The sequence below is a fragment of the Toxotes jaculatrix genome, chromosome 12 (genome assembly GCF_017976425.1).
Source record: "Toxotes jaculatrix isolate fToxJac2 chromosome 12, fToxJac2.pri, whole genome shotgun sequence".
NCBI classification, from domain to species: domain Eukaryota; kingdom Metazoa; phylum Chordata; class Actinopteri; family Toxotidae; genus Toxotes; species Toxotes jaculatrix.
In genome coordinates this window covers 14,174,123-14,187,959 of record NC_054405.1, presented here as the reverse complement: position 1 = coordinate 14,187,959, position 13,837 = coordinate 14,174,123, and the positions used below count along the sequence as shown (strand labels likewise).

The window sequence follows — 13,837 nt, the reverse complement described above, 5'->3', positions numbered from 1 at the left end:
CAGCTGTGGAGCGGACATGTTTGTAGGGTAAGCAGAAGTGGTAGGTTAGTGAGAGGAAGAGGGCAAAGAAAAAGTTGTGCTCCTCACTCATGTCTTGTGGCTGCAGTGCCTCATGGTCTTTGTAGGCCTCTTTTGATTGTGGCTTGTTGAACATACAGAATGCTCCAAGCATATTAAAATCTGCTCCATGTGGAAATTTTAGATTTGAAAACAATTGTACATCAGCATTACACAACATACAGAAAACTGAGCAAAAACAAAAATGAAGATCATTGGCCAAGGAATAAGTAGTATTTTATACAGATCCTGAAGCTTTGTTAACACTGTGAATTTCAAAACATTATTAATATGATAACAACTGTAGACAGTTTTGAAACATTTGTGGAGGTTAGGCTTTTTCTATGTGGAATGGATTTGTTATGTGTTTTTTCCTTGAAGACAAACACGTTTACTGTATTTAGAAACTGCCTGTTGCTTATGCCTGCATCTGCAAACAAATGAAAACTACTGTTAGGCCCTCTCTCCCTTTAGTAATGTTTGTGTTGTGATCATCAGCCCACAAAAAAACATTGTCTCATTTCCTGCCACTGGGCTTATTATCTTGCCAATTAGTTTTCGCTAATGTTAATAGATGTGCTAGTGCACTCCAGGACCATTAGCTGGCTCTCTGTGTTAACAAGCATTCTGAGAATTAGACATTAAAGGCTACTGCTCAATAAGGATATGGAGAAAATTATTTTGCAATACTGAACAATAGTTAATGGAGCAAGCCAAGAAACAGAGAGGGGGGTTTTAATAAACATACAAAATACTCTGGAAATGGCCTGGTTTTAGGACAGTGAGTGCTGGGAATGAACACACAAAAGATCATTTGGAGAAAACACCAGGTTCTTAAATAAACATGGAGTCAAATGAGCTTCACATTCAAATCCTCTCCAAATATTTTTGATGAATAAATATAAACATCTGCTCATCTATTACCACAAATACAATTTTTAGAACATTATGAATACAGTTATGACAAAATCACTAACATTACTCCAGTATGAATTTTAGGGTAAATTTATGATGTTGACAAGATCAAGAGTCTGTAGCCATGCCAGGTAGCTATTTGGTCATAAAACAAAGTTTTGGACAAATACAAATTTTTGACCTGATGGTGGCTCTAGATGTAAAAGTTACCTGTCTCCAAGCGTTGTACAGTTGATCCTGAGGGGAGCATGGATATGTGTAACAAATTTCATGTCAAGCTATTCCATAGTTGTCGAAACATTTCACCATAAACCACAGATGTAAACCTTACAGTGGTGTCGTGAATGCCTGCACAAAATTTCACAGAGATCTGACGTCCAATCGACCAACAGACAGACATCACCACCCCTAGACGCTGCGAGCTTAAAATGCACGACACAAAAATTCAGTTATTAATAACTGACTTTGATTTTGGTTCTAAATAACCCCACAATGACCACAGGAATTATCAGTAAAATCCAGTTTTCTTTTTTCTTTTTTTTCTCTTTTTCCACCATGCATCAGAAATCGAGCTCTCATTTCTTTTTCATGTCTTGAAAGCGCTTTTGGTCATGCTTAGACAGTCATGCACACACAAATACACCACAGCACACACAAATCCATAATGCACAAATGAGAAGAGAAACACACACACACACACACACACACTCACAAAACTCCACACTCACAAATACACGCACACAGAGCCGCACACAAACACACAGAAGGATTAAAGCTTTGCAGCCTCTAGCCACCCAAGGGGAACTTGACTGTATAAGATGAACATTGTATTTGATCTGCTCTCTTTCAGTCTGGAAAAAAAACCCCATCATACTCTTTTCTGAGTCAAGCCACACTTTCTCATTCACATACTTACATACACGCACCACAATACTTAGATATAGCAACACTTGCACTTTACACACTGAAAACGATGAATTGAACCAATTTACATAGAAAAACGCACAGACAGAAAAGTACATGTATAGCATTTAGTTGGATGAGGAGAGATAGATCTCACAGCACATTGTATCCACCCAGCAGCAGCTACTGTTAGGATGGTGCATGCAGTTTGTTTCTTCAAAAGAACGGTAAACAGAAAACAGGAGGACCTTTAACTTTGGTAATAAACCTTACAGGAGGTGGTGAGACAGACAAGGCCAGAGTCAGTCAATGGCATTGACTGACAGACCTTTCAGTCACTCAGCCTGAGGCAGACGTGTTGCTCATTGACATTAGAAAGGCAAACAGTGCATTTAAAACATTCATTATAGGAAAAGCTAGTAATTAACATTTACATTTGGTCTCCTCTGTGGTCATAAGCCTTTGCTTAAGCACATGTATGTGTATGCACACACACATACATGAAAAAGAAAACATTTTTCAACAACCTTTTTTGGTTTTCTTTTGTCATAGAGACCATTTCTTGAGTAGAAGTACCCAGAGTACCCAGTGAAGTACCCAGAGAAACCTGGACATTCGCTCTGGGGTAACACATTGCTGCTGAATTTTTTAAATGTAATTTTTCAATTCTGTGAGCACTGCAAAACACAACTCCATGCACTCCTTTTGTATTGGGGCTGTGGCACAGACAGATGTCTCACAACCTGGCCAAAGAAAATCAAAACCATCTGCACGGCTAAATACCACTAGGAGTATGTGAGAAAATATGGCTCTTTATGATTCGTGTGAACCGACCCTTAAGGAAGGGGATGGCCCAGTGGTTAGAGAGACCATCCAAAAGCAGAATCCTCCCTGATGTGTTCTCAAGCAGGACACTGCTCAGGGATGCTGCTCTGCAGTCTGCTCACTAATCTCCGTGCAGGAGGCCGAGCTGGAGGAGAATTTCCAATACAGCATAATAATATTATTGTTGCATACTGACATAGCTGTCACTGTTGTTGTTAGCGGCATCGCTGTGATTTTCATTCCATCTCACATAGGTGTACCAGAGAAGCCAGAGATCGATGGCCTGACGAAGCCTGCCATGGAGGGAGACCACATCACTCTGACCTGCATCACTCAGGGCAGCAAGCCCGCCGCTGACCTGCGCTGGTTCAGGAATGAAAAGGAGGTGAAAGGTATGTAGCACCTGTATCTGTAGTTACATCTGTATGAAAATGTAGAGAAGAGCATTATGTTGTTAGTTAGGGTGAGTTAGGGTGACTGATAAAACTTTTGTACAGGGAGTGAGAATGCTTACTGTTTTACTCACAGAAAATGAGATGATCGTTTGTTTTTGACATTTTCAAATCAGGCGTCTTTCATTACTTGGGTTTTCCCTTTTTAATCATGCCCCTTTCAAGGCATGATTAATCTACTCTTAGGAACTAAATCAAATAATATACTCCTGAATTGAACTGAATATTTGTTATTGTAAGCATTTTCTCAGTTAAGCAATTGAGTTTAGTTATTGAGTTACTTACTATAGTTTTAAAAAGCTAAACCATTATCATTCTGTACCATTAGTCATAATTATCTCCTGATTTAGTGATCTCTAATATCTCTAATATCAAGCTATAGTTTCCATTTGGAACTATCAACTCAATTAGGCCCATAGTTTGTCTCTTTAAAGAGCAGTCCCCATCTCCACTGTGTTGTTAGATGCTAAAAAATAATGGTTATCATATTTCAGCATGGCTCTCACCACCTCCCTGTGCTTTGTAATAAACAAACAGAGCACACAATATGCTTGAAAATACTAATTTGCGTTTTAAAATACTTTCAAAAAAACATGGTCAAAAGGTCTTTTTCATAAAACTGGCACCATGAAAGTGCTGCACTGAAGGTCTCAACAGTGTATTTTTGTTCCGAACAACTTGTTTCTAATAGAGCAGATTCAGCATGTGTCCTCTGGCCTGAGACCGATACATTAACCTCCCTTGTTATCAGAGGGCCGTTCTAAATCACACAGACTGGACTCCACACCTCATTTCCACCCTGCTCCTGCTCTGTTCTACTTGATGAATCATCCACTTTTTAATTGTTTGAAAGGGAGAGGAGGAGAGAGGCAGACAGACAGACAGACAGACAGGATGAGAGAGAATAATAAAGAAAAGGCATCGAGGGACATGAAGTTATGTTTTAGAGGAAGGGAGAAACAGATGCGGTTCTGTATCAGATGAAATGCAGAACCCAGTGGGAGAGACTGTCACAGATCTTTAGCACAGTTGCAGAACTTATACCAAGGTTTCTGTGTTGTTTCACAAAGCAGATTAAAGTCAGATAACAAAATGCAAATCACCCTTTTCTAATTTAAATGACTGCGAGTGTAAACAAAGAGATAGGATTGAAAATCACAGGCTTAATTTTTTTTATTAAAAAAAAACTGCCAAAAACCATAATGCAAATGATTGGAAAGACGCTGTCAAAAATCTCAAAATCTTTGTATTACCCAAAACATCACTGAAACTCATTAATGAGAATAACAAGCAGCCAGGTGTTGCACATCCTAAATGCCCAATTAAATGTGGTAAAATTCTCTTCATGAGAGGCATTTGAGATGCTTATACAAAGGATTAATAAACCACAAAAATAATTTTTGCCAAAGCATGCATGATTTTTGCTTTGCATATTAATGCTTTTCTTTCTGCTATCAGTTTTTATGGCTTCACGGACAATAGCGACTAGATCTGTTTCCCATCTGGTGCGCATTCATTCCCATTCTTAAATTCATGTTGTGTTATACAACATTGTATATATAATATTTTAAATAACTTTTGCTATACTGTTTCAACTACAACACTTTCAATTACAAGTCTAATGGGCACACCCTATCAATCACCTGGTAACTGAGAGGTGTTTTTTTTTTTTTTTTTTTACACACAGCACTGAACCAATATGTTAACTGCTAATAATCTTCCTTTCCTTGTGCTCATTAACACCAAAAAAAAAAAACAACTTATACTCAACTCAATACTCTCTAGAACAATTATCACATTTATATGTCCGGTAAACGTTATTCTTAGAAATCTTTCACTCATTAAATGCTGTGTTTTTGAGTAGATCTCCAAGTTACATGCTGTTTTTTACATTTTTAGAATCTAACTAATCACCGCATTTTTGTAATGTATGATAGTAGTTTGTCACTCCACTAAATATTTCCTCTTGTCACCCTTCTGAAGATCACAAAGCGCATAGAAATGGACTATACACTAATTAGCGGAGTATTTTCCTCACAGGCTTATTGTGTCTCTACGGGTGATTATTGTGTCTCCCAGTGGCCCACTAGTGAGAGAAAAGTTCCCTGTAAGGCAAATGGAAGCTTAGCCAGGACATTATGGTCTTTTAATTTACCACAGAAAGTGAACAGGTAGTCAGAGATATCCTTGGTGGCCTGAAGTGGAGGTAGTCTCAAGAGGATCTGCTTTCTCATTAAGGTCAGATGCTATAATTCTCTCCTCAACTTGGCACACGACTATCTTTAATTTGGGCCTTGTACAATTTTATATCAGTATATTATTCACTGTGACAAGGTTGTAGCTCTTTCCCTCTGCCTGTTCAGGGTTGCCCCTCTGTGTAAATGTATTCTGTGCTGCATATGACACTTGATATGGATGAAACTAACAATATAGTTTTTATAGTTTAAATATGTATATATATATATATATATATATATATATATATATATATATATAATGATTTATTCAAAGAAAGGAAAAACATCAGTACTGTGTAGTCATTTTTGTCTTTGCAAAAGAAGCTTTGGTAACACATTGTTCCAGAAAAGAAAGCCAAACCTTGAGACTTTATACAAATGTCAGATTAGAAGATTCTTGTCAGATCTGCTGTTGAACTCGTCAAGACTGTCTATCGGAGGTGATGTTTCAGCCCTCACTGAATTCAGTGAAAAGCTCTCTCAGCGACTGCCATTACACCCTTTTCTACCCGAGCTTAAGCCCAGACAGCTCAGCCTGCTATCTCGTTAGGGTTTCCCAGGGTCCAGATAAGCAAGCAGATAAGCCCAAATCAATGCTGGTTTTCCACACAGTTTTAAGCAGATATCATGGTTATCTTTCCATTGAATTAACTGTAGCTGGGAGATGATATTGAATCTATGTCATCACATTTATTCAGACTTCCTCAGAACATCTTCGACGCTAAAGAAAAAGCCATATTAATCTCACACAGTGACTCTGGACAGATTGAAGACAAATTCCCAATCTGATTATCAACACCACAAAAGGTCACATCTAATCAAACTAAATCCACAAACATTCAAATACATTTTTTTCTCTTTGGTGGCAAACTTTGTCACCATCATCTCTGTACTATACACATAGAAATGCTATGTAAATATTTACGGTATAAATGCTGAAAAGGTTGTTAGTTTCAAAGCTGAAAAAAACATTGATCCTTTGATTAATACCTTGTCTTTCCTGACAAGTAGGTGTTTTTAATTTGCAGTTCACTGCTCAGTGTGATGCATTTGTCAGGCATATTCGGGACACGTTTAGTTCAGGAAGAAGTTGAGATTATAATTGAAGCATACACAATTACAACTGCATTTCTGCCACTAATTGGTCCACTTTTTTTGTAGTAATAAAAATATCTGAGTCACTATCTGGACAGTCAGTTTGACTTGTTACATATGATTCAGGTAGAGAATTTATTCGTGTTTAAGTATATATATGTGTGTGTGTGTGTGTGTTGCATTTAAATGTGGAAAACAGAACCAGCTCAGCATGCCACTTTCAGTCAGCAGTCTGACTTTCTTTCCACATTTAAAACTGACTAAATAAATAAACATGAAAGCAAACAAATACAAAGGGCAACACATGTTAATACACAATGTATATATGCATGTGAAGGTGTATGCGAGTGCACTTGAAGTGTTCATCATCCTGACAGGATCAGGGTGTGTTCAATGTGAAAAGCCATCTGATTGTGGGCGACCATGCTGGGAATAAATGACAATTGTGACATATTGGTGTGGGATCTGGGGGCATAGAGAAGATTATATTACCGGCAGAGCCACTGGAGCAGTCCATCACCCATCCGCATGCAGTTAACAGACACCCTATGCTAAGTGTGTGTCCATGTGTGTATCTGTGTGTATGTGTATATGTTTGTGTGGGTGTATGTGTGTGTGTGTGTGTGCGGGAGCAAAACAGACGGAGCAGACAGCTTGCATGTAAGGACATAAGCTTGTGTGTGTGGAACGGAATCCAGTATTCTTATTTCTCAATCTCTTTGTCCCTCAGATCCCCTCAGTCCCCACCCAGTAATGATATATTTCTATCTCAGTTACACACCGTAACCCAGAGAGACCTCTGCCAATATCACCACATGTAGCACTTGTTTACACACCACTGAATCAAAGGGAGCTGTGTGGAGCCCAAGCAAGGCAGAGATGAAATGAATATTTATTTCAAATTAGGGTGGGGATGTTCGCTATCGGACCAGCATTATCATCCTCTCTGACCTAAACTGTAGAGGTTATTGCTTCATCATGTTATGTGATAGCTCTATTCCAAGGGGGCTTAAGAGGGAAAAAAAAAAAAACACAGAGATTTGATTCAGATTCGCTTGCGGTCACCTCCCTATTCTATTGTCAAACTTGTTAGTCAAGGACAACAAACTATTACTGCAAACATACCTCCCACTATTTTAGGTCATTGTCTGCTCACTTTTCGATACGCTATCAAGTCTGCCCATTCACTGAGGAGCTGAACAGTGACTGAACAACCTTTTGAAATTGTGCTGACTAATTCTTCATTTATGGGTAATTGTCCTTGACTACTGCAAGTGAGAGCAGAATAAGGTGGCCATCATTATTCTAAGGTGCTCTGTGGAAAGAGCTATTTAGGAAAGCGAAGAGGCAACAGATGTTGACTTTGATGAGGCTGCGAGTGGCACTGTGAACACTGAAATAAGAATCAAGTTCAAGAATTTAAAGAAGTTTTCTAGTTAAAAGAAAAAATACATTTTCAGTCATTTCAGCAGTGCGAGACAACCTTGCACACTACTTAAAAAGTGTGTGTTGGGACTACAGTTATACTATCCACCTCCCTGGGGTGGAGTGGATCAATGACCATTAAAGATGTAATTTCAAGATGGCTCCTGCAAGTCACAGTGCCATGAATAAAAGATGTTCAAGTCTCACATACACACACACTCACACACACATATTCACCCTCTCCATCCTGTATACATGAGCGGCACAAACGCAAAAGTACTTACATGCATACACACACGTACAAGCACTTGCCTGAAATGAGATCTCTCTTTCTTTAAACTTGTATCACCTTGATTAAATATTCCCATGTAAAAGTGTATCTTACTAATCCTTGGTCTTTGGCAGCATGAGAGTGTGTGATCAGGTTAACAGACTTCGACTTGAGCACTCTGGTGGAAAAAAAGGGGGAAAAAAAGAGGAGATCAGATTGCTACACCCACTGTCCATGCCCATTAAGAGCAACATCCTGAAGGTGGAGCACCTGTCCAGTTTTAAATGCCAAGGCACCGAGACAGACCAGACCTCTCCTTTCAGAGTGGAAAACCGTCTTCGTGAATCCACAGTAGACACTTCTTGAGCTCTGAATGCTCAGGGAGTTTCATGTCAGAAAAGACATTATGATACGGGTCTGCCAGGCACTGATAGAAATTCTCCTAACATTTAAAAGTGCTCCCTGGTCATCGTCACTCGTCAGTTATGCGCAGAGTCAAGCTGGTGAGACAGGTCAGAAAACTTAGGATGCCCACAGGCTGCCGAAAAGACCCAGTTCCCAGAACACTGCACAGCAGCCGAAATAAGCGAGAAGATAGTGGAGGGCACAATAGATCACCTCCACACCTCACTGGAGCTGGAGCCTGCTGCGTATTAGTGTTCTTGTTTTAAAGTTTAGTCATCCTTTTGCTATGCAGCTCATCTGACAGGCAAAGGAAAGCACACAGATTAGGTACTCATCTGGCAACATTTTTTATTTTTTTCTGTTTGCATCATGAATTTTATTGTATTTAAATGAGTGTTTTGTGCTGTGCTGATTTTGATTATCCTCACCCTAACCCACAGGCGAATTTACATTGTTTGTGCTTGAGCAAATTGTTTTAAATCTTAGATGGGATGCAGTTCAGGGAATGTTGAGTCAGCCCTCGGACCCCTGCTGCCAGGATTAGTCAGCTCTGTCGCTGTTGTTGATGATTCCTTCCCCACTCCAGCGGTCCTCTGTCTCTCTCGAACCCTCCATCTTCTTTTCTTGGGTTGTCCCTCTCTCCTGTGAAATGGCATGAAAGGGTCAGATTCTCACATTTTATACGCCTGTCATTTCCATTCCTAATCCTCCAAGGCACTTTCTTGGCTCACACCAGTGATGCAGAGCCCTGAGCACCCACCCACAGAACAGTGTGCCGCAGTCACAGCCAAATACTACCAGGCATTCTGTTAAGGAGAGGCACTGCAGGTGAATATGGCAGGATGATGTCCATTTTACCTATTAAAAAAAAATGCAGATGGTGTTAGAGACCTTTTTTGTACATGTTGAATTTCCCAACCATGTTTTAATCACATCATGTAGATAGTATACAAATGTCCAGATTTATACCCTGGTAAATCTGCAAAGTGTCAGTTTATAGCTGTTTGGCCATTTTAAGTAAGTGCTTTGACTTAAATGGAGCTAGTAATTAAGAAACAAACAAACCAAAATAAATTGTTCTTGTTTTTCCTTCCCTGTCAGTGCAAACATCCAATTCGAGTAAGGACTATTTGCGCAACACAGAGAAGATGTGACAAGCTTTTATAATTTCTCCCTCTTTCATTTGGTAGCTAGGTTTTTGACCAAATCAAAAAAAAATAAATGCTGCTGTACTAAAAAAAGAAGTTCTTACAATGAAAAGTGGTGCAGCAGTGAGTAAACAGAAAAATCTAAGAGAGCCAAGAGATGTAATAGCAGTATAATGTGAGATGGCAGTTTTAGACAGTACACATGGGGTGGCTGCTGGCTGCACTTAAAATGTATATACTGTACATACTGTATAATAACAGGCCCAAGAGCTTAAAGATGCATTTTTACTTTGCTTACTAGTCGAAATTAGAATACCATAAAGAGAATTTGGATTGTTGTTACTATTACATAGAAACTCCAATCAAAATCTGATGAATGTGTTACACAGTAATGAAGTAGCTGAATAATATATTAATATTTTATGACTTTATGATTAAGAATTTTGTATTTTATCCTAAATCACATACATACAAGAGCCTCAACAGGAAAGAACACTTGTCCCCATTTAAGATTCCATGTTTCACTATTTTGTCCTAATAAAATTTGAGAGTTTGATATGAGTTATGATGGAAACACTGCAGAATTACTCAGATTCTTCCTCTGGGAAGTTGCAAAAATGACTAAATCTCCTCACCAGCTTTGCTCATTCAGGCCAATGAAGAAAACATTTACTCTCAATCAAGTTACTGGATTTCGTGTGTGTGTGTGTGTGTGTGCGTGTGCGTGTGCGTGTGCGTGTGCGTGTGCGTGTGCGTGTGTGTGTGCGTGCGCCTGCATGCATGAGACTGGCCAGATGAGTCTGATTGACGTTAAAAAGTCTGAGCTTTAATGGCAGTTCAGTGTCAGCTGCTTCTTTCAGCTGTGCATAAAATGTGATATTTCTAGACCATTTTTATTTTCTCTCACAACGCACTCTTGTGCGCACACACGCATACAACAGTGAAGAAGGCAACAGAGTGCATACCTTGACTCACTTTAACGATGAAGTATTACTAGTTGTTAGACAACTGTTATTATGTTCTCAAAGTGGTTCTTAAATGACTTTGGACCGAATAATGATATTAATGAACTCAAACTTTGTGCGAGCACGCCAGTTTTTGTAGTGCTCTTATCCTGAATCACCCAGAGGCAATCAGAGTCCATTCAAATCGCCATGAGACAAGAATCTAAATTGGTCTAGGCACTTAAATCACACAGCAGAATTATATAGAAAGTGAGTTTCTTGCTCTCTCCAGTAGTGTTGTTTTCAGCGTTGAGCACATTTACAATCAGGAACCTCTGAGACAGAAATATTATGAACGAACTTTGAGAAGTAACCTTTTGCTTTTTTCCTGAAAGCCAACATACAATAAGAAACAGAGGAGTTTGAGTGCAGGCAGAACTTGTTTGTTGAAGTTCTTAAATTCTGGTAGCATGCAGCATGGCTTGAACAGTTAAGTGTATAACTGAACCTTTCTTTGGTGCAAGTCAGGAAAAATAAGGCAATTCATGAACACTAACATGATTCATCTCATAATGTCAGTTCAGTTGAATCATAGAGTATGATTAAGGGTAAACTGACTAATCATTAACTCCAAAACTAACCTCAGCAATAACTTACAAATATTAACAGGCGAAGAGAGGAAAAAGACAAAAAGAAGGATTTAGAAGGATAAGGTGAGGGTGACAGTATATCTGTAAGAGGAACTTTCTAGGGCTGCAGATAGAATGAGAAAGACAAGTTCGGCTGTGTTCGAAAGGCACAAAGATGCAGGGAGAGGCAGTGTATAAGGACCTGGCATGACTAATAGAGATGGTAGGAGAATGTTTGCAGCTGCTAAAGCAGGCCATAATATTAGAAATTCAATGTCTTCTCTCTCTCCAGCAGTCTCCTTTGTCTCCTGCAATTTTTTTTTCTTTTTTGTGTATATGTGAGGAAATCCAACCATTTTCCCTCCTTCCTGTTGTGTGGATGGATGTTACTAACACTGCAGACCTGTCACTCATTCATCTCTTGGGGAGGCGGGCTCATTGCCTCAGCTGGGGGAAAGTGACTGAGCTGAATAGTTGATTGGCAGAATGGAGAGGGAGAGAAGACAGTGGGGTGGGATGCTTAGAAAGTGGAGCAGATGAGCACAGAGGAGCAAGGGATATGGAGCACGAGTCTCTTTAAGAGATACAAACAAGGGTGGCCGGCATGATGGAAAGATAGTACATACACTGATGCTTCCTTGAATTTGCTATGATGTGAATACAGAAAAAGAGGGATATGATTTTACAAACCAGGACAACACCTGAATGCAGAGATAAGGCTTGACAGCTGAATACAGTACACAAGTCATTTCTTTTCTCTTTTGAAAAAAGAAAAAACCTTGCAGGAGTGTGGATGAACAGGCGTGATATGATTTAAAATGCTGCTGGCATGATTTGCGTAGACCAGCCACCCCCAAAAGACTGGTTGAACAGATGTGATTGAGAGGACGATCTGCTTGGAGGTGGATTTGTATAACCAGTCAAGTTGTAAAACATCCAGTTGGTAAAAGCAAATCTGGCAGTGGTGAATTGTGGAAGACCATAGATATGAGTGCCTGGCCTGTAAGAGGATGATCATTTGTATAACATGACACACACTTAACAGCTTCTTAGTTTAGGAGAACATTTATGTCCTCTGTGTGGGATGAATTTGTGCAGGATTGCTATAGAGGACATTAAAGTTTCCCAGATAAAGTAATTCTTCCTTCCTCAACTGCAAGGAACCTGTACAAAAGCAAGACTTCTTAACATATTATTAGGGTCCCCTTAGGTACGCGGAGAGAATCAAGTAAAGTGCTGGACTGTCATTGTGTATTGGGATGAAACTTTGGTCATCAGGACAGTGCACAGGGTGCCCTGAAAGATTAGAACAGATAAGATACACCTTTATTAGTCCCACAATGGGGAAATTGCATAGGGCAAAGAGTGTCAAGCTCCAGGTCAGTTTGACGGGGGACGGAGGAAGTCAGTGGTGCAGGACTCAACTTTGTGACCTTCCAGTTTAAAGGGCCTCTTTACCTACTAGGCGTCGCTGCTGTCAGGGATAATGATTTATTACAAGCCAAGAAGATTTCAAGGACGCTAGTGTGGTGGTCAAAAATTGGTGTCATGAGGTCTGGTCATGACACTTTAATCAAACACATTTGGCTTATCTAAGGCCAATATATCATTGGGAGACAAGTGAAGCGAAAAGTGAAATGATGTGATCAAGGAGTACGCCAAATTTCAGGACATCAGGTAGATACTTTGCAAAAGCTGGGTTGCAGAGTTGTTTCTCCACTGCTTTGGCAAGGATTGGGATGTTGATGGGCATAGAGAGGTGGATCAGCTGTTTGGTTGGGATTACAAGGCAGGTGTTTCAGGGATAGCCCTGAGACCAGATTGTACAGATGGAGAGGGCTGTGCATAATGATACTTTGCTACTAGGCTGATTGAAGTTATTGCCAAATGTGTGACTGGCCCTCACAAGGTTTTTGTCCCAGTGAGGCTGGAAATGTTTGACAGAGAAGTGAAATGCATGAAAGTGTTTGGTGAGATTTAGACATTGTGTGGGAGCACAGGCAGAGCACAGGCAGAGATAGTAGGCGAGGCCAGAGGTGGTTAAGGGTGTAAATATACTCATTGCATTCAAAGAGTCCCAACCAGGAGGTGAGCAAGCTGGGTTTTGTTAAAGCACTGATCTGAATTGGCCATGTAGACATACCAAAACAGCATCCAGGGAGACATGCGATAAGTGTTGAAGTACACAAACAACAGAGTGATTTCTCAATAGTACTGATAGTGGAAGAGAAATCAGCTGAGGATTAATGTCTACAGAAAAATAATCCTTGTGAACAGTTACCATTCTTTGGTTTAGTTTTTACCTGATGAATGCATGGTTGTGGTCTGAAAATGTCTTGGGGAGGATTTTTAGAAAATAATGTTAAAGTCGTAATTTGAAGTCAGTAAGTGGGTGTGGTTGCATATTAGTTGCTTGTTGCTTTTGATTTTAGGGCTTTGTCTATAGGGATGAAAGACCCTGGTGGAGTCTGACCGTCGCTGTAAAGCAGGGCTTAAGCAACATTAAAAACATCACACTGATGTGCGGCCAT

General features: G+C 39.7%; 1 protein-coding gene across 3 annotated transcripts in view; it reads left to right on the top strand.

The window, feature by feature from the left end:
• cadm2a (cell adhesion molecule 2a) overlaps positions 1 to 13,837 on the top strand; it is a 195,747-nt gene that overhangs the window by 157,716 nt on the left and 24,194 nt on the right. For all 3 annotated transcript variants that reach the window (XM_041051369.1, XM_041051368.1, XM_041051371.1), the window contains exon 4: positions 2,955 to 3,092. In XM_041051369.1, coding sequence (XP_040907303.1) covers positions 2,955 to 3,092 — 138 coding nt within the window. The remainder of the gene's footprint in view (positions 1 to 2,954; positions 3,093 to 13,837) is intronic.